This window comes from Pygoscelis adeliae, unplaced genomic scaffold (genome assembly GCF_000699105.1).
Source record: "Pygoscelis adeliae isolate BGI_AS28 unplaced genomic scaffold, ASM69910v1 Scaffold463, whole genome shotgun sequence".
Classification (NCBI taxonomy): Eukaryota; Metazoa; Chordata; class Aves; order Sphenisciformes; family Spheniscidae; genus Pygoscelis; species Pygoscelis adeliae.
This window is the reverse complement of record NW_008824471.1, coordinates 40,779-62,991: the sequence shown is the minus strand read 5'-3', so window position 1 is coordinate 62,991 and position 22,213 is coordinate 40,779. Positions and strand designations below refer to the sequence as shown.

At 36.2% G+C, this 22,213-nt stretch overlaps 1 protein-coding gene across 1 annotated transcript; it reads right to left on the bottom strand.

Annotated features, from left to right (window-relative positions):
* Positions 1 to 3,901: 3,901 nt before the first annotated feature.
* EXO1 (exonuclease 1) lies at positions 3,902 to 21,981 on the bottom strand. Its single transcript, XM_009321245.1, has 13 exons — positions 21,821 to 21,981; positions 19,455 to 19,574; positions 18,418 to 18,541; positions 17,478 to 17,615; positions 17,044 to 17,256; positions 15,806 to 15,993; positions 14,840 to 14,936; positions 14,016 to 14,232; positions 12,715 to 12,970; positions 10,978 to 11,461; positions 10,337 to 10,438; positions 5,932 to 6,125; positions 3,902 to 4,043 (listed from the first exon to the last, which is right to left on the bottom strand). The coding sequence occupies exons 1-13, from the start codon at positions 21,979 to 21,981 to the stop codon at positions 3,902 to 3,904; spliced, it is 2,436 nt and encodes an 811-aa protein (XP_009319520.1).
* Between the last annotated feature and the right edge of the window lie 232 nt (positions 21,982 to 22,213).

Below are 22,213 nucleotides of genomic sequence, written 5' to 3'. Positions count from 1 at the left end.
CTAATTTCTAAGATATGCCATCAGTATTTTACAACAGAGAGGCTTGAAGCCTGTATTTGTGACGGTCGTTCTTTAAGGGTACTTAAATTTATGTACTCCAGTGAGAAACAGTAATTCAACTATAGTTCAACCTATAACTGTATAGCACTTTTGAGCTAACAAATTCAGGAATTGTTTTGAGTTTTGCCTTCCCCTTCCCACACCTCCTCTTTTCTGGCCCCTTGCTCTCAGCTTAAAACTCTCCCTGAGTCTGCTCTTTAAACTTCATTGCCTGGTTTCTGCATTACCTACCCAGCTGGCACAAATATTCAGACACCCTGTCATTTCACTGCCAAACTCAAAGGTATGTAATAACACAAGGAAGCCACAGGAGCAACAAGTATATTCATTTCTAGACTGTTACAACCAAATCCTGGGTTGCTGCAGCCAGATTCAGGCCTGTTATCAGTATAAAATGACCTCTCCTGTTCAGAAAGGAATTCCCCTTTTTTTCTTCCCTCCTATGTTGATAATTTTAATTTGGTACCATATCATTCCTAGACCAAGACATTGTTAAAACAATCAGCTGGTAGTTATTCTTCGATGCAAGTAGTAGGAGCAAAGAATTGTCTCTTAGCTTCACCGCCTCAGAACTGTAACCTTTTTTGTTACCAACAAAATTAATAGACACTAATTGATACATAAAATCTGAATACCGTGAGCTTCTAGTACTTATAAAGTAACAGTATGTCAATAACATGAAAAATGCCACAGTATTGCAAGTTCTATTATAATACTATTATTTAAATATAACAACTGTTTTTACAATCTGTTTGCAAAGCCCTAGGGTCTTTCAATATTCCTCAGTCCTATAAAAATGACTTTAACTACTGTATTGATTCGTGTGAGAGGGAACATGTGGTTAATACCAACTGTTGTAATTAGAACAAAAAGATTTAAGCAGAAAGACTCAGTTGAATTTGGACAAGTCACTTACCTACAGTTTCAAAACCATTACTTGATTTGGATGATCACAGACTCTCATATTAATTCTTTGCGATACTGAATATTTGCAGGTCATATGACCATTCTGCTGAAGGAATGGCTAGTCAGCACTTTCAAAAGTGAAGCTTGATTAGACCACCATTAGTAAATCTAGTTTTTCCAGGCCAGATTCACCCTTTTAATAGGATATAGCAATGCCATCCACTCTGAAGTCCTGCTGATAAAATTAGAGAATATTAGTTATAGAAACTAAAGAAGTAAAAAGAATATTAGATTTAAAAGCAAACAACACACATAAAGACATATGCCTCCAAGTTGCCATCTGCTTTCATTTCCTCCTACTCATTTCTTGTTTTCCAACCACCTTCATATCCTCCAACTTTCACACGCCTGCTTTTTAAAACAACCAATCTCTGCCTCCTTCTCTCCCAGTTTTTTTTTTTTTCTTTCTTATTTTTTCTTTTCATTGGGGTATGTTTTATTTTATCTCTCCCCTCCCCCCCATCATAACCTGTAACAATTTCTCCTATTTTAATACTGAATAATTTTTACTAGGGAATATTACCTTACCCAGAGTCAATTTGCACTCAGGAATAAAGTGTTGCACAAATTCATTTGCATATATGTTGTCTTCCATAAAACAAACACCAACCCAAGAACTCCACACCACTTAACTATAAAAAACTTACATGCTAGCATATGCTTACATGTGTTATATACTTACATGTAATGTAATAGAGGCCTCTACTCTATAAGCCGCTTTCTGAAAAGAATCCCCTATAATGTGAAGACAGAACCCAAGACCTCCAAAGCACAAACCAGAAATTATAAAGTATTTTTAAGAAATCTACTTTAAGACCATACAATGTAATAAAATCAAGAAGCACTTTTGCATGAATAATTCCCCTAATACCTACCATTGAAGTAGCACTCCAGCAAGTTATTACTTGCCCTATGCCCTTTAAGGTGTCGTCAATTATATTTTCACTCTCCTGTCCATACAGGAGCATAGAGGAAAAAAAAACCAGGGTACCCATTCGTGACAAAATAGTGTCAATATGGATATATGTATAACATTTGCTTTATTTCCTCTGATGCTTTCTTCAAAGAAGCTAGAGTAAAACAAGTGATGATATTTTCAGTTAAACGAACTACAAGAACAGGTAAGGCAGTATTTGCAGGCAACAGAATTAAAAGAGGCAGTACTGCTTTCACACATGTAGCTTGCATGTAAGATGTCCTATACTCCCTTAAAATTACCTGTCCTTGAAACTACAAACACGAGTAATTTGTCTCTTCTGATGATCCACTAAAGCAGGAACAAGTGTCTCTGACTGAAGGGGCAGGCAACAGGCAAGGACGGACTGTACAAAGTAACCTTGAAACTCCCACACTGATAAATAAGCAATGGAGGAAAACAAATTATTTTTATGTTTTCCCTTAAAAAAATTAAATTCTGTCATTATTAATATATCTGTAGCAACACAGAAAAATTCGTTCTAGGCAATAGTTCTATGACTGGAAACAGAGAAACATTAATCCCTGGCCTTTATTTGTCACATCACACCAGAGATAAAAAATTCTCATTGAAGATCAATGTTAAAACCCCTGCTTTTCAGGAGTAGGGATTTTCTAGCGGTGCACATGAGAGGAAGCCTGTTCTACAGCATCATTGCTTCAATTCCTTATATCACATATTTCTATGCGATATAAGGAATTGTTGAAGGTAAGAGGACTGCTCCCACAAACGTACACATAACCTACTCTTGTAAGCAGCTTCTTTGTAATTTAATGCAGCCGGTCACCTTAGTTTCATAGATGCAAGTTCTCTTAAAGAGGAAAAAAGTACATTGCAATTAAAAAAACCAACCTGCCTCTCATAGGTCAGTTTCAAACTTTAAATTTTTGCAAAAAGCTCAAAGATGGAGGGAAAGTATTCATCTCAGGAATGGAAAGGATACATTTCACAGGTTAAGATATTCTTTTGTACCTTCATGTGCTGCAGAAAGAGATGCTATCCTTTCCTTAAAAAAAGGAAAAAAAGCAGACATATCTTTACATTGACTCAGATCCTGATTTTAAAGGTAGAAATCCGAAATCACATCATATTATTTCATGATAATTCAGTCATCCAAAGCAAGGACCCTAGTCTCCTGGATTCTTTCTCCTTAGCTGATGGGCTGTTGAAGACTGAAGCTTGGTTTGTTGTGAGGACAATGCTCTTTTGTAACCCTTAGCTCTGAGGACTGATATTTTGTGTCTGTTGTTGGATAAGACTGCAAACGTGGAAGCAGCAGGTAAGAGGAACACACTGTATTTCTTTGGAGATCATTGTATTAATGTGAGAATTTGGGGACCAAATATTTGTGATATTCCCAACAACAACATGACTGTATCAAACAGAAAGCTAACTGTTAAGAGAGCAGATCTTTCCTTACAGGGAAGAGCAATCGTTATCAGAGTGCTGGAAGGATAGTGAAGGCTGTCATGAACACTAAACAGCAGTTCTACTCCTATCTTAGAGCCAGGTTAGGCTCAAGAGGAAAGAAGGAAGAAAAAAAAAAAAAAGGTCAACTACTAAAAATTAAGACACAAACTTGTGTCTGCCATAGCTGTTGTAGAAACTTGGATTGCATATGTGACCTATATAAAATGCCCAGGGGCAGCTGAAAAAGTTTTGGACAAAAGTTTAGTATTAGTATTTTGAATAAGAGAACAGAGGCATCTGAAGGATTTTATTCCAGTCAGTATAGAACTGTACCTTTCAGTTCACACTTTTATAAAAAAGATGACAAATCACTAGTCAGACTAAAACATATAGTTGGTTTTCAAAGCATCTTTTCTAAATTGATGAAATATCCAGACAGTAAATTTTGACAATGATTAAAAATGCATCCTAGTGTGCATAGCATACAGTTCATTGGAATATAGCTCTCTGAACATGACTACGTTCCAGATGATTAAAGATTTCTTCTTCTGTTTCTGGAGTGAGCTGTATATTATCTTTGATCGGAGACAACGGATCCGACTTTTTACAAGAAGGAAGTTTTTCATACTCTCTGCACAAAAAAACAAAGACAAAACAAAACCCAAGAACGTTATGATACGTTTTAACCACAGGCCTGTAAGAAGATATGGGTTAAAACAAAGCAAGACCCCTCACCTAACTACCCACTCATCTATGAATAAGCCCAAAATAAAAATGTGTGATGGAAAGTTTTAATTCCAATTTCACTACAACTGAACAGCTTCTCTGAAAGTGATTTAATCCGTTCCAGTTATCCTGTGACAGAATGATAGCTACTAGCTTTATATCTGAAAGACTGTATGTATCCCATCCTACTCTGGGTTGTACCTGCTTCCTTAACATTTAAGTTTTCTGAATAACTGTAGTTTCATATATACCCTGTGAGTCTTGACATTAGGACAGAACAGATTCGGGTCCCACATGATTCGTTTGCCATCAGACAATATAATTCTTAAGACATACGGCTAATTTAGAAACATTTTAAAATCTGAAAAAACAATAAACAGAATACTCAGAGCTAAGTAAGTCCTGGCAGTGAGAAAAACCTTTTTATGAAATAAATTAAGAAAAGAATCCCCCTAAAAGCTAATAAACAAGTACTTTATTTACATAATAGTAAGTAATACATACAAAAATATATATCCCCAGTATATACCCAGAAGTTACAGACCAACCAAAACTGGATGGATAAAATGTCGATGTTGGGAGCTAAGTCTTGTAACTATCAGCAAAGGAACAGAGTGCCATCTAGGCTCACTCTGTTCTATCTCCCTCTATTCTGATAAATCAAAATATATGAATTTTCTCCCTGTGAACAACTCTGGTCAGACATTCCCAACTAGAGGTCAAGCAATACATACACAAACACTTTTACTTCCTCTTTGAAACTGTCATTCTTAACCTGCATTTAGAGGATAATAAAAAGTAAGATTTCTAAAAATGTTAATACTGCAAGTAATATTTTTTAAACAGAAATCAGTTGTATGTTTATAATAGCCTACCGTAAGGCCCAAACTTACTAAAATACATTCATCTGACCTAACACATGCTCACACCCGTCTCACATTTACTACTCAGTGCAAACAGAATACTTTTGTCCTACTCACATTTGGTTTCAGGTTAATGAGAATAATAATTTTGAATAAATAAGTCTTATTTAAATAAAGTTGAGATTGCTACTTGGAGCTGGGAAAGCTTTGCCACCAGGAGTTTTTACCTGAGCCCATGGAAATAGTGTCAGTTAGAATACCTATGCTTTTTGGTTTTTGCGTTTGGTTTTTTTTTTTGTTTTTTTTTTTTAAATAATCATTGCCCTTCAAGCTCAAACCTTGAAGATATTTGCAGAAACTTCAGATTAGCCAAGTCATCTGCACAAGGGAAAACAAGAGCATTTTATAATGTCCAAAAATGTCTCTTGTAACCAGAGACTTCAGCTAACAGAAATATTCCATCAACTCACCATCATCTCGAAAGCAGAACAGTTCTGACAATCAGCCATCTCAAAATGTGAAAGGCATATAAAGTTAAATAGAAACAACCTTGTATTCAATTAAGTTTGGCAACTTTTATGTGGCTTTTGCATTTAGACTAACACTTTTGGTATTTGATGTCAAACAATGGTAATAATTTTCATATAAATTATGTTAAACTAAATGTGCTACTTCAATAAATGAATTTTAGCTGAGAGTTTTTCCTGGTTAGAAAGAAAGAAAGGAATTAGAAGAGCATATTTATCACAAATCATACTTATGGTTATATCAAGTTTAGGAAATTAAAAATTGTATGTAGAAAATATTTACCTTAAGCTATTATCTTTATTGAATTGTGTAGAGGAGACGTGTAGAGTCTGCTCTGAAAATTGTTTCTTTGGAAAAAAAAAAAGTATACAGGGTGCTAAGTAAAGGGTTAAAGCAACTCACCTTTTAAATTGGAAGTTTTTCCGGAGTTCACTAATGGTGGCTTGCAGTCCCAGCTTATTTTCAGCATCATGGTGATTTCTCTTCTGCACTGGTGACAGTTTCCTGCTTAATCCACTTACTTTAGCTGGTATCAATGGCTTGAGCTTTGTTACAATACGCGACCCTACACAACTAGATTTATGTAAACCAGGAACCTGTGAGATTTTAATATTACAGCACAAATGGTTAAAATGACAACCTGTAAGCAACAGATATTATGCTGCAAAGCTTATAATAAAAAATAAAGTGCTTTACATTGTGTTGAGATAACGCAGTCTGAATTGCCACAACAAGGTATATTCAGATAGCTTCTATAATCTGAACAGTGGCATCTCAAACACATTGGACATAACGCAGCTGTAAGAACAGGCAAACCAGTTTCCATAGTTCTTTGTATTCTAAGAGATTGCAAATACACATTTCTTTTGAATGCTGTTTTTAAAGTCTATTGAATATTTATTTTCTCATCTGTTTATATGAGAGCACAACAAAAACACTTCAATGTCAGCTTTCAGAATTTTAAGAGAAGCTACTCTCTGGTATCGCTCTCTGTGATACCTATGACTCCATTTTTTCATGAAATCTAAGCAGAGCACAGGTATCAGTATGATTACCCCAAGAATCATGAAACCTCTAATTGGACCTTCTTATCCTGTTTCTGCACCCGGAACTCAAAACAGCTGCGCTTGGCCAGAATACCTCTCTCAAATGCAACCAGTCTTAAGTTTGAACACATCACTTAAAAGAAAAACACATGGCTTCATTATATAATTTATTCTAGCTATTCACCACCCCTATTATTAAAAAAATGTTGCCTCATTTTCAATTCACTTAGCAGTTTCCAAGCACTGATTTTGTTTTTTCATATTTACAAGTACATGAAACTCATTTTGACATGACCTAATTCCTATAATTATGTCAGTCAGTGTGATTTTTACATTTCACATTCTCATCCCTAACCACAATCTCTTATATTCCTGTCATTTTTCTGGGGTCAATATCAGGCTAACTGGCTGATAGCTACTCAGACTGCTGCTATCATGCTTTCTAATACTGATACAATATTGTTGATAATTTTTTGCTTTTTAACTTCATGCACAAAAAAGTAATAAGTTTATTTTAACAGAAGAAACACACTAAAGCCTGATCTGCAGGATTTTTTTTCTGAGTAGCTTACCACATTTCATAAAAGTTATACCTATTGCTATCTATTTAATCACTCTCTTCCCATTTGTACTATATGTGCATAATCATAGCACAATAATCAAATACATGTAGCGTACTTTTAGATAAAGTTAAAACTTTTTTTGCCAAATAAGTTCACAAGGGGCAAAAGGCCACAAATGGCTTATTCATATTTTCCACTGTTTTCGTCTGTCTTACATATGCTTATCGTTTTCCCCAATTTTTGGGGAAGTAACCATTTGGAAGCACTAGAACATTTTACTGTTTGAGCCATTCTGCCACTTCGCTGTAGAATATGAACTACTCACAATTGCCAGCTTCTAAGTGATCACTCACTTCTAGCCTGCTATTTTAGCTTTTGTCTGTCATTATGAGGACCAAAACATAATTATCAAAATACAATACCTGCAGAAGAGATGGTGACTGTCTACAGTTGCAAGAAGTTCTTATTTTACAGTTGGCTACATAAGATTAGCTTAGGACACCTAGGCTGTAAATAACGCTCATATTTCCCATTTAGATAACGTTAAGAATAAAGCATTTTTCTCTAAATGAATCATCTTTTCTGTTTTGCTGGCTCATCTTTAGAAGATGGCACAGCTCTGCCTACTTCAGGTGCTTCACTTAACTAATGCAAATAGCTCTTCCTCATCCAAGTATTTGCTATTGATCACCCAACACTTTTTTTTCTTAAAATAAAAGATGTTGGCAACCCTTTCTTGAAAGAGAACTCATACCTCAGTTCTTTCCAAAATGACATTGCATTTTGTCATCCCTCCCACCACACACACTTGTTATATAGTTTTTTATTGAAATTACACTGTTTCTACCTGAATAGACTAAGCAGATCTTGGAACCCCAAATAAAATTTGAAAAAACAAACAGAAACCCAAAAAACACCCAAAAAAACCCCACCCCCCAAAAAACGTTTAAAATGTAGGCTAAAAATTGGAACAAGAATACTAGGAAGAATAAAAATAAAATCCTAAAACTCCCTGCTTTATAGTATTTTGCTGTTTATCTATCACCTCAACCATTTTGAAACACATGTGAAGTCACCCATAATCCTACATTTCTTTGTGGTACTGAATTACATCAGTTATAACTTAATTTAACCCAAAAGTAGGCAAAGCTGCATGTCGAACACCCACTAAGAAACTTAAAACCAGAGCAGATTGCTCTCTTATCTTTTGTCAATATTAGCCTCTTTGCTGAACTCATAGCAATTGGGGAAAATAATTAGCAGTAAAAACCACAGCTGGAATACTATCACAGAAAAAACTACAAGGTCCTAGAGAACTCACTATCTTATAGGCATCTGCTAAGAGAAAAGCTTCTATTAGTTTTGATATCAGAATTGACTGGCTAGGCACATCACATTTTGGATTGGAACCATGATAAGAGTTGACAGCTTCCCCAGACAGCCTCCCCCAATTATTAAATTTCTCTACAGATTAGCTATGTTATTCAGCTTCGCAAAATCAGAATAATTTATGTTTTAAGTGATTAACCGCTTCTTCCTCAAATCTGGAACTCATTATTACCTTCGGTATCTTTTACTGTACTTAACACCAGCAAAGATGTCCCTTATTTTACACTTGCAGTAAGCAATCCTAAGGGAAAACGGAGTCAGAAGTGGTACTCCTAATCTCTACCTCCCCCCTCTTCAATTCTGGCTACTTCTTCCAACGGTCTCACTGGTGCTACAACTCACATGAGCCTGAGAGTCTGTGTGGACCCAAGTTCCAATATGACTGACCTTCTGGTTGTTGTCGTCAAGACAGTTTTTCAGCCAGTTTTCTGGTCCAACTCATTATAAGTATTATTACCGGCACATAAAGGAAGCAGAGGGAATGCATGGCCAAGGAAATAAGCAGGGGAAATCCTCCTACCAGCCGCTTGCTTTAAACTAACCCTACTGTCCTCATGGATTTTCAGCAGATTCCTATTGTCTGAAGAGCTCCAAACAGCCAGAAAATTTGTTTATATATGAAGCTTATATTGCCTCAGTACTTCTATACTGTGTATTCTGCAATATTTAGTATAATCATTCTCCCAATATACCTTTATGGTGAGCAAAACATATTAAATACATTCTTAAAAACAAAGTAATAAAATTCTGAATCGCAGGATGATTTCATTTCATTGCTCAGCCTTTTTGAGGAGAAGTGGGCAAAATGTTAATCTAATGAAAAAGCATCAATTTTTGTAATCAGGTGTTCCAGAACAAGGATGTAAATTCCCGCTTAACACAGAAGTTACTAACCATAACCACAAGATGTCACTATTATACAACACACACACAATATTCTTGTTTGGCAGAGAGGCTTATGATTTTTAGTCTGTCTACAAGAAAGAAGTTAGTTAGTAGGGGTGTACGTGAAAGGATGAAAGCGTCTTCCTTTGACTTGCGAATCTTTTGGCCAATTCTAATGACAATGCCTAAGGAGTTAGAGCACTTTTAGCTGTTAAGGCCTTACAAAGTTTTGTAAGCTAGAGAAATGGTAAAGCTCTTAGATGAATTCTTACTTTATAAGAATAAACTTATGTCCCTTGTCTTTGTGACATTTCTAAGAAACCACATAGAAGTCAAATTATGGGTACCCAACCAATAGCAAAAATAACCGAAATGGGGGCTCTTAAGGGAAATTGACTGTCCTTCCATACTGATTCATTAGCATCTAACAAGGCTTTTAACTAAAACAATTAAACAAGAAAGGCTGACTAAAGCCTTTCCAGATTTTGAAACTGAAACACGTTTTTTCTAGTCAAAGAGGAAGGAGACTGCTAAACTAGCAGATTTATCAAGACAAGCAATGAAACGCTGTTGTATCTTGTGACTGTATCTGGATTATGAACATGACTGCAATTTGCATCACAAAACCTGTGTATTTAGCATGCCTGAGGAAAATTAAGTGGGTTTTTGCCTTAGTTTGGCTTCTTATTTTATTCCAAAGTGTTTAAAAATCCCCAAACAAGTTGCAACTGTGATATCAATCATAGGTGGCCTTGTTATAGTTCATCTCAGTCTGACATAGATGAACAAGAACATAGTTTTCTCTTGCCAACATATGCATTGCTTAAGATTCTTTCATTAAGAGTTCTAGAATGAACTAGTAAAAAGCAAAAACTGATTTTCAGAGTTTAGTAGAGCTCATAGTAAAGTTAAAAGAATTCTTACCTTGGTCTTTATGATCGTATTTTTTCTGTCAGTTTGAACAGCAGAAAATACTGGAGACCAAGTACACTGATCATCAGCCAGTTTTGAATTGGAGTCAGATTCCTTCATCAAGAGAAAATTCATTTGGTTTTAAAACAAGTTGGGGTTTGGGGTTTCTTTGTTGCTTTGTTTGTTTGCTTGTTTTGTTTTTTTTTTTCCCCCCACAATGTATATTTTTATATCTACACATATATCCTTTATAAGGTATAATGTTTTCAGCAATTCTAAGAACTTATACAAAAACCTGGGCTTATTTTCAGCAAGCAACACTGCGGTGACACACATGCTTTCTGAAAGGACCTCTTCAGGGACTAACAAAAGCAAAGAACAAAAGCTAGCCTACCAGCTTGTTTTATGACCCGCTGTAGTGATAGCAGTGGAAAGACTGAAGACAAACTAAAACCAGAGAACAGACTTGATTTAAGCTAGTAAGTCAATCCATTCTACACAACTATATTAAGCATTGACAAAATTAGCTAACAAAATTAGCACAAGCTACATAATCTGCAGGGTATCATTTTGAAGAGAAGACTTCACTGCCTAATTTCTTTTATAATTTAAAAAGTGAAAGCAAATGCTGAAACAATGTCTAGTTTTCTTACTTCTGCATCTGAACTGTTGTTAGACACTTGCGGTGTTTCTGAAGACTCCAAACTGCATTCTGATGGCTCGCAGGACTTTTGAGACTGTGATGACCGTTCCAGTTCTGTTAAGGGGGAGGATTCTTCCTCCAATTCGCCACACACTGCCCCGCTCTCTGTTTGTACCCCATTAATCTGATCTTCCTGGGTTACCACGCAGTTGCTTCTCTCTTGGTGAAACTGCTGTGAAAATACAGTATGAGATGGACCAGGATTTCCTGAATTATTTATGAGGCTGCTAAACCACCGGAAGCAATTTTTCTGCGTTTCTCCAGCAGATGTAAAGATAGTCCTTGTTGATTTTTCAGTTTCTGAAAACTGACAAACATCTTCTGCTACATGTTTTACTTCCTGTTTCTGGCAATCCCACTCTGCATCTTGAGTTAGATCACAGTCATCCTTCTTTGCTCTACTGTCAAACATAATTCCATCATTGCAGAAAAACCTAAAAAAGTAGAAAACAGGTGAAGGCAAGGGAGAAGAAAGTTACTGCAAATGCGTATGTCATCTCCAAAATCCAACAGTTGTCTCTATCCATCAATTTTACTTTTGAAGTGCGCTTGCAGACCCAAGTTATTTTGACAATGGGCAAAGCCTTTGTCCCTCAGGGAGGCATTTAACAGATAACAGTAAAAAAGGGGGAAAAAAAAAGCACTTGTAAACATGTCATTCATTGACTGAAATACCAATAAGGTTCTTCATTTGAAAAAGAGAAACATCTAGGAATCCTACAAAATTTAAGAATATGTTCATTAATTATCATAAAGCTAAACAGTAGTGAAACACTTCAGCACCTCTTATCAAGGACTCTAGAACCTATCTAGTTCTTTTCCATGCTATAGCAGCAGCTCCTAACAATAAGTACAAGTTAGAGCTTTTTAAGAAACTGAGCATTGCTTTGCAGAAGAACCTACCATCACTGACAACTCTTGGTTTTTGATGGAACTTAACAAAACTTTCAGCTCAGGAAGGTGTGCATTAAAGCTAGAGAACATCAGTATTAAGACCGTTCCGTAAAATTACACTGCTCAAAAATATTCAAATTATTTAAGATAAAAATTACACAGTAAGAGACATAATTGCAATAATGCTTTGTAAAACCAATTCAAGTAGCTATGGCCAAATGCAACCAAAACACCTGTAACACACAGCCAGTTAAAAAAAACATAACAAACCCAAAGTCCCTCTTCTCAAAGTGCTGGTGCAGAGATCAGGAGCATCAACTGAACAGGATGGGATAAGAATAGGTATTTGTCATACAGTATGATCAGGTTTGGCTTTACTGAAACAAACAAAAAACCCTGTCAACGTAAGTCAATATATTCACTAACTGCTTACATATTTGGCACAAAGCAGCTACTTTTTTTTTTTTTTTTTTGAGATATATCATACGACCTTTACCTGGAAAAGAAATATGGCCAATTCCTAATTAATTTTGATACCCAGAGGCTAGACTGTATTGAAAAGTCTCACAGTCTTCATTTCTGCAGTAAGAAATTGACATTATCTATCTCACACATAGATAGCATGCCTAGCACAAAGGGTTCTCCACTGCAGGTTAGGACTACAGGTGCATTAATACAGTTGCATAAGAAGTCTGAGGTAGCATTTTTCTCATTTTCATTGTTCAGGTTATTTCAGCAACCAGGACAGTGAGCAGTATTTTGCTACTTATTAAAACATGTGATGCAAGCATACCTGCTTCTTGTTCCTGGAACGATTACAGCATCCTTCTCTTTGTTTTTCCTTTGTAGAAAGGAAGCAAATTTATTTCTAACTCTGGACAGGGAGTTAGAGCTTTCCTGAGTGACAGAATTCCCTGAAGAATCAAGACTTTGTACTGATGAGACACTCTTTTGTGCTTGACCACCATGATCACTCTCCTTCTTGAATTTTTTTGCTTTTGAAAATGAATATTGGTTCAACAGCTCTCCATCTGAGATTTCTTCTATATCTAAAGACAATTTAAGCATCACTGTAGAAGCATGTTCTAGAATTAACCAGTTATGAGAGAACTGAGCATTACATATTTACTCACAGGCTTAAAAATATTAGTAAGGTCTGGTAGGAACATTCTTGACATTACAGTTTAGAAGTCTTTAACACAGTTGTTTTCTAGTACATAGCCTTAAAAGTAACTTCCTATGAAAAGGTAGATGGAGTGAAGGCAGAACAGCTGAAATGAAACATGATGTATGTTTGTTGTTAGGGGTTTTTTTTGTGGGTTTTTTTTTTTTTAGACCCTTTGAAAACAAAATTAGATTTGACTTAAAGGCAGGCTGCTAAACTAACTACAAATTTTGATAAACCAAGGAGTAGGAAGATATCAGGAGTAACAAAGGGAAAAAAGGAGCACTAGTAGCATAATCAGAAAGCAAAGGAAGCAGAGGACGAGAAAATACTTAACATCAGATAAAGCACAATGGGAACAAAGAAGTGCCCCTTCTATTACAAGCCCACAGTTTATTTCAGCACATATAACTTAGGTGGTGTAGAAGACAAGATAGCACAGATTTACTAGAAAAAGTGAGAAAGTTGGAGTAAAGAATGCCAATAGAGAGGATACAGGCAGCACAGTGTTAGAAGAGTACAGAAAACGTTCTTTGAATTTTCTGTCTGGCCAAATATCAACTCTAGGAAAAATAGGCTATATTCATTTCTTCACAAGCCATTATAAGATAGAAATTAAAACAAAAAATATCTAAAAATAGAACAGATAGTATTAAACATGACAACTTAAAATTGAAAACAATGAAGTTTTATAGCAAATTAAAGAAAGTTAAAATCAAGTGCTGCTGAAAATTTGCTGCCACCCTTAATCGTTACATAGGCTTTAATATTATGGCTCATTACTCTTGCAGCTTGTTGAAAACAGAATACAGACAATAAAAGTTGGAGTTAGGCATCTAAAATCTCATGCCATCAAGTCCAAGAAAAAATCCTTTCTTTCCCCACAGCCTTCTACTGTTATTTATATACTTATTTTAACAGAAACATACCACTCCTTGGCCTTTTTGCCAAAGGCTCTTTGCCTGGAAGTTTTAGCCCTTTAACACTAATTATCTTCTCCATGCCTTTGGTTGTTGGTTTCTCTAGTAAGTGCATTTTATGAGGAACAGTATCTGCATTAGGGCCAAGCTTGTACTCTCTGCTCCAAATGCTATTTACGTGATTAGCATGTCTGTCATTCCAGCACCAACTTCTCTGCTGCACAGGCTACAAAAAAAATTTTAAAAAAACAAGACATAGGTTTATAATTTTGCCTTCTACATATGATTTCCTGATTTAGCATATAAGGACATTGACATTTGCACAACAACTAGTGACATACTCTACACAAACATTTTCTTTTTTGTTCCCACATTTCTCATACAAATCCTTTTTCTTTTGCACTGCCACGACTTCTTCATTCCAATATGGCGCAAGTGATTAACTGCTCATCTTAGACAAAATTAAAAGTTAAAATTTTATTTCTATTCAGAACATCTAATTTGGGAAAATACTCTCCTCAGAGTTATATACCCTGAAGAAATCCAAATCTCTGAGAATTTTCTTTTCAAATCAGTTACTTCTGTCAATAGTATTAAGGACTTATCAAAAATGTCTGAAAGTAAAATAAACATTGAAGTCAAATATGCCACGGAAAGCAAGATTTTACCTGTACAAAGAATGAGAAATACGGGTGTGGGAGCATACAGTTTCTGTAATAGCAGAATAGCTTTCACTGCCAAGTCAGTTGCAGATAACATTCAATCATATTTTTCTATGAATGTTCAGACCCACATAAAAATCTTAATATGTAACTTCAGAACAAAGATGTTACCTGTGCAGTGTCAGGGTTATAATTATCAATTTGTTCCATTGTATCGATATCAATGTTGCCAATGGCAATTTGAAAAGCAGTACCATCACCAAAATGTCTGTTCCCATCATATTAAAGGAAAATATCTGAATATTACATTAATTTTCAAGAACTGTAGCATGAAAGTTAGACTAGCTGTTTCCCATTTTTGTGGGAAACACATTTTGTAAAAAGCATTGCTAGAATATTAACCAAAAGCATTAATACTACTACTCATGGCTTCAATCTGGTGCAACAGCAATTGTAATAGATCTGCAGTGCTTGGCAAGTCACGGAAGTCAAAAGGAAAACATTCAATCATCGGCAGGAAAGTTACCAGCTTTCTCCTTCCTAATTTCTGGAAATGCCAGAGATTAGGTGGCTTGAAGAACATACGAAGCTAGTAACTACTTCAACAGTCCCCTCTCTTTCTTCATTTTCCTAATCTTCCATGCTGAAATTTATGCTGCACAAATGTGGCAAAATGCTACTTGTTCTATAGGAAGAGATATCTGGTAAAACAGGAAATGCTTAGATTAGGGAACGAGTTGAACACAGATTGCAAGAATTAAACTGGCAGAGATAACACACTTAACACAGGCAGAAATTAAAAGACAGTTGTAAAGTGACTCACACAGTTTAAATATAACCTGTATTTAACAAGTTGTTTTATAAAAAGAAAAAAAAATAAAATCAATAACTTCTGCCTAAAATGATATGTCAATGATAGGTCACTCAGTTACCCCTGAACTGTTTTTTATTAATTAAAATCAGAGCAAAAGAGAAAAGAAAAAAACCCACTTTCTAAGACTGCAGAAAAGCCAGGCTTTAGTCAACAGCAGAGATGAAATGAAAAATATAACTAGACCACAGATGCAATGAAAAGCGTGAGACACCACATCTGCTCACCCTTATTTCCCCACTCTGCTGTTTCAACACAAAGGATACCGTCCTGCATAAATTAGTGTTTCTGGATCAATATCATCCCCATATGCATTCAGAGGAACCAATTTTCTGTTGACAGGATCAAAAACTAACTGATAAAGGAATGTATTATTGGCTCGTGTAAAACCCTGTATGTATTCTTCTGACACTGTTATATTCATCTTCAAGTACTGCCCCATTTTCTTAATAACCTGTCAAAAAAAAAAAGATTGCTTAGCTGTTTCATTTAAAGAAGTTACACAAAAGATTAAATACCTTTCAATTATTAAGTATCTTTGGTTGTAATTAAGTGTAGAATGTGTGTCCTGTTACAACAAGCAGATTCAACTTAAACAGGGGAAGGAAAAAAGTTTTGTACATTATTTTCTCACTCTCAAGTTGTTTACAACCACATAAATAACACAATTCAACTCTTTATAAATACTTCTTGTCCCATAAATAAATACAAAAATCTGAATAAAAATACAGAGCATCTCCTTAAAGCATATCTGTTAAAACTAATGCATATCAAATTTTATCATTCATATTATCAGAACACATAAGCAATATGTGGGTGTTTTTAGGATAGGAAAAAAGCAAAACTAATCAGATTTCTCTCCCCCTTCCATTACTCATCACAAAAGACTACATATTGATCTTGTAGCTCCCCCTATCTATTGTTACTGCACCACTCTTAAAAGAAGTTCCTACTAATTCATTGACCTCTACATTTTCCAGTTTCACAGAAGGCAGATTATGTTCTTTTGAAGATCAAGTTTATCATGCTGCTAGAGGCAAGAGTTTCTCCTCCTCTCCAAATAAAATAATCAGACAAGATTCCCAATCCCTGCCCCTCCCCCATACAGATAAAAGTGTACTTATGCAAAAGTAACAGAGTTCAATCAGCAGTTCCAATAACTAATCTGCAAAAACAGAAGAAAGAGCAGGTAATGAGGGGGAAAAAAAATATCCAGGGCCTTACAAAAAATTACATCTCTCCTCAAATAGAATATGCCCTTCGAGGATTAGAACAATTCTTTATTTAAGTTTACTTCGGTGTATTTCATTAAATACATAGTAGCTTCAACACTTGAGTAAGTTTAGCTCAGCATCTTTCTAAAGCACAGATGACAATACTTCTTTTAGCATTCTCCTTAAAATGGAGGAAGTCAAGACCCCTCAAATATTCAATTCAGTGTTAGTTTCATATATACTGACATAGGCTCCCAAGAAGCCAACAAGCAAAGCGAAACCAAGTTTACCTTTATAATATCTGGATTGTTGGCTAATTTTAGTAACTTGCACGCTTTAGCTAACCCAATTCCATGAATTGATGAGAGGTAGTCACAACCAGAAAGAATACACATGTAGCGGAATTTCTCTTCTGTAAATACATTTCCAAGCTGCTTGCAGTTTCCTAGTCGACCTTGATCTATCTCTAGTCCATTTCCAAACTTGTCAATTTTCAGAAACACCTGGAAATTAAGAGGAAGCAAACCCAATAATTTTCACCCATATAAGCTAGTTTGTTGCACTTAGTGGAAACAACAGAGGCTGAGTGCTATTATTCTCATCTCTTCTGTTTCCTCCACTTACTGTAGAAGAGTAAATCCATACACCAAACACATTTGGCAACTTCAAACTCTGTTTAAGATATCAGTGAGAGGTAAAGGGCTATTAGTGTTTTCTTCCATACCTTTTTACATCCAAAAGCTAAAAGATCAGAGTCTTCTGTAATTATAGCTTGAACCATGCCAATCTTATTAAGATAAGCCAACTGAGCATCAGCTTCGTAAGGAGCAACAATACAATCAACTCCCCGGGCTCGTGCAGCCTGTACATAAACAAGAAGCATACAAATACTTTGCATCGATTTTCAGTGATTACCTTAAGACATCTGAAAGCATAAGAACCTCTACCTTAAAAAACTGAAACCGTGATCTTTTTAATCACACACCCACCCACCCCCATTAATGCCCGGTATTTCATATTCAAAACTCAAGGTTTCAAGCAGTTTAGACCTACACAGACTAGTTTACAAAAACAACCTTTCCTGTGCTGGCCTGTAACACTATGTTCACTGCATCTGACCACAAGTGCCAGCTTCAAACTCATGCAAGCTGTATTCTGGACAAAGGAAAACAGCGCTAGAACAAATGTAATATTATTTCAATAAAGATCTCATGACTGCAGCAGAAGGATAGCAAAAAGCTGCTAGAAAGGCTTTTAAGCAGTCAAAATTTTTTCAGTAGTCTATTATCAGGAGCTAGCCAAGGGGAGGGGGAAATAAAAAAAAAAAAAAAAAAAAAAGGTGTTTAGATTTTGTGCAGCAAAAGTAAAACTGTTGGTGTTATCAAAGTCAGTTCATAGCAGTAAGAAGAGATGTATTTCAACTGACACATCATCAGTACTTATACAACTGGGTATAACAAACTTGAAGTGAAGTTAAAGTTTGTTAACTGTGCCTAACTAATCCAATGTATGCAGGACAATTGGAGACTAAGGAGGGGAGAATATTTTTCTTGCCTACATTGAAGAGTTAGTGATGTAGCCATACAAAAGCAGAGTAAGACATGCTACCTACTGCGTAGATTTTTTTTTAAAAACTGTCAGTATCAACAGGATTGACAACTTACTTTAATAACTTCACGAGCCATAACATGGGTAACATTTACACTGCGCCCAAAACATTCCCTAGCTTCTGACAGTCTCCCTTCCTGCAACAATTGTTTCCCCTTCAGAAGACTGGCTTGACGCTTCCTGAAAGATAAACAAAAACATCCACCAGATCTCAGATTATTTTTCACTTAGAGGAACAAGTAGCAGAAAGGACTAAGAGACAGGTAGGAAAGGGAGGGGGGAAAAAAAAAGTTGTTTTGCAGATGAACAGTTCCCCCATCTGTTCTACTGCGTAATTTTTTAAAACATGACTAAGTCATTGTATTGACAAGGACAATTAGATTGGCATGTTGAAATTTACAATGTTTTCTCAGAAAACAGTGACAACTCAGGAACTGAAATCAGCAGTGTAAAAGAAGAGATGCACCCACTCCCAGGTTGCAGTAAAAAAGATTTAATGGAATTTGGGAGTATCTGACATTAGATACTTATTGGGTGAGAGGACAGAAGGCATCATTTACTTCATTTCAAATATCGGAAATTGTTTGCTCTATGCTGAAAGAAGCATATGTCCCATGAGAATTTATAAATAAAAATCACTAGTGAAAAATTCTCACCACATCAGTGAGAAGTCCCATTATATAGGGAATCCAAACCTGAAACAAGTTTATCTGATTATTTGTAGAGAAAGATGAGGAAGGTGGTGTTATTTTAAAATAAAATTATATTGGGAAGAAATATTTTTGTCCAGACATCACAAGGGCGGGTAAACTAAAAGCCTTTAATACGTTACAGGAACTAATGCTCAGAGGTTTACTTCCTTCCTCTATAAAAGTGCTTTCATTTATGAAGTGCATTTCTATTTTTGGAATAAAACCTCTAAGAAGAGGTTTGTATGATTTTTAAATGTAAATTAAATGAAATAACACTACATTGCAGGAAAGGTTACCAGAGATTACTACCTAGCTGAAGTTTGAGGTTTTCCAACTTTGAAAATGAACTGTAGTATTAAACATACTGCTTTGCTTGCAAATCAATGCAGTTCAGTACTTACTCTCGTCGGGCCTTTTCCACTTCCTTCTTAGAAGGTAGGGTGCATCCATCAAATACCAAAATTGGTTTAATTCCAAATGAGAGGAGCATATCAACAAGTTTCACACAGAAAGCTACATAACTGTTTCAACAATAACAAAAATAAGAAAAGAAAGATAAACTTTATTGTGAAGCACAAGTCTATTGCATATTTTCTGTTTGCAGGAAAGGAGAACTGTAAGTTTAGGACTAACACTAACTAAGTTCAGGGATCTTAATGGGCCATATATTTTTCCCCAGCATCACATAAAGAGTAAGAACACTTGAATGTCTTCTTTTTTTTTTTTTTAAAACACAAGAGAAATGCACCACCTCCCAACTCAGAACTGGACTGACTGCTCCCTACTCCTACACAAAATAAAATAACTCGAGTACAATTCAGTTTGATTTTGCTACATTAGGATTCAACACTGCCAAAAACTTTGCAAGTTATACCATGGATCATCTTTTTAGTTTCAGCAACTCAATTCATAACGGCCAGGGAAACAGGAGGCAGACGAGCATAGTACATTATCTTTCCCCGAAGCCTTGTGAAAGGCAGACTAAATGCACTTTTGTAGAGTTGGAGAAGCGATGGGGTACTAAACCTCTCTTTGTGGAACTACCCACTCATTTCTCCGGATGGTAGATACATGCTATGGACAGACACGCGAATATATCTTCCCTTACTAAAAATACAGGCACAGTACTGAAAACATTCCAAAAGACAGGAGAGTTCCCCAAACTGTACTAACAGTGAAGATGGTGTATGGACCAGGAGACAATCCTCCACTGCCTTCCAAGCCTGTCCCTTAGTAAAATATTTGTAGGGAATTCCAGACTTTATGTACTCCCTTGGACCTCTAATCTCCTTACATGTTATTTCTACAGATCTGTATGAGATCATTCAATCAGCAGCACAGAACTAAAATCTAATAGCTGCTGTAAACACTAAGTGCATTACAATGATGCTCAATGAAAAAAAACCAAACAAACTCAAGTTTGGTTTTGGTTTTCTTTTTTCTTTTTCTTCTAAGGACACTGTTTAAAACAGCAAGAGCAACGTTTAGCAGGGGGCAGGGAAGGGAAGGAGAGTGGGACTTAGGAGCACTTAGATTCTAAGGATATGAGCACTGAAGAAACTGGATTTAGAGCTACAAAACATAACTGAAAAATAACTGTGACTTTTGAAAGACAGGAGCAAATAGGATTGTAGCTATATAATACCTCAATTCAGATGAATTTTAAAGTGTGAAAGGACTCTCTACACTATAGTTAAAGTGCCAGTCTAAGATCAGCGATCATATGCGCGTGGAAACAAGATTTGGTCATAAAATATTCATGTAGTTAAATTCAACCACTCCAAAGTTTCCTATGACTATTAATGTTTCTCCTGCCAGTCAATTTCTTTCTCAACTGGGATGCATCCTGTTCTCAGGACTCCAAGGGATCTCCACCACCTCCAAAGGCAGGTAGCAGGGTTGAATGAAACTCTACAGTTCTTCATATCAACAGAAGCAGGAGTTAAAGATTTGAACCCGTTTGCGGACTAACTCTTTCTTGCTTCCAATCAAACATTTAATCAAAATTTCATAAGTGAAGTTTGATCTAGACTAACCAGCGTAGCTTTATTTCTGAAAAGATGAAGATTAATCTTCATTTAAAACTATATCCAATCTAAAACAAGAGTTCAACCCCATTTTCCAGAGATGGGCAAGAACTTACGCAAATCTGACCTAAGCTCCAGAGCTGAACTTGAAATACAACCACAATTTCTGTTGGTTTCCTTCCTTAGAAATATAACTGTGTAAGTGAAAAATCCATGTTACATTAGAAAAGCTACTCTTACTAAAAATATAGTGTTAAGCAAAAAAACTTACACCTTATTCAGAGCACAACACATCTATCAGAATTCCTCGGTATCATTACCACTTTTGTCACAGCAGTATTTACAAACTATTACTTTGTACAAATAAGGTTCCTGAAAGTGATACTAAATTTTAAACGTATGAATTGCATCTACAGAATCTCATCAGAGAGATTAGATTATAATTGAGAGCGAGACACGCTGGAAAAAAACGAACTCACCTAACCGTTGGTGTTTTAACAGAAAATATTTTAGAGAGTTTTTTCCCCCCAATATATACTTCAGTATTTATTTTGCACAGTTGGAAAGCTATTGACTTACAGCCAACATTTCCATTTCCAAAAAGTACAACTGGGACTGCGAATTGAGAAGCAAAAGTACAAAGTGAAACTGCTTTGACTTTGTTTTTAGCTCAAGAAATGTCAAGCTCACAAAACTTTAACTTGTCAGAGGGCCGAGGCCGAAATGCAACAGAGACTTACAGATCCGTTGGCTCTCCTCGGGCCAGCTTTTCAGCACAAGCATAAGCGCCTTTGTGCAGCCAACAGTAGGTGTCCACAGCTACCGTCTGCCCTTTGTATTTCTTCACGTGGGTAGGCTCGGCAGCCTCCTTGATAAACTGGAGTAGGCCCTGAATCCCCATGATGTTGCTTAAGCTGCAGTCGGGAAAACGGAAAGCGTGAGCGCAAGGCTGAGTCTCCATCTTCGCACAAGGAACGTCAGCTCAGGTTGCAGAGAGGGTGCTGGGCTGAACCAGAGGCACGAGAAGCCCCTGCGAGTGCCACCACGCACCCTGCGCAGCCGAAGCTCCTTTCCGCCGTCCGAAGGGACGTAAAGCCTTTAAGCCAGAGGTGCGCGCAGCCCGCGGGGACGGG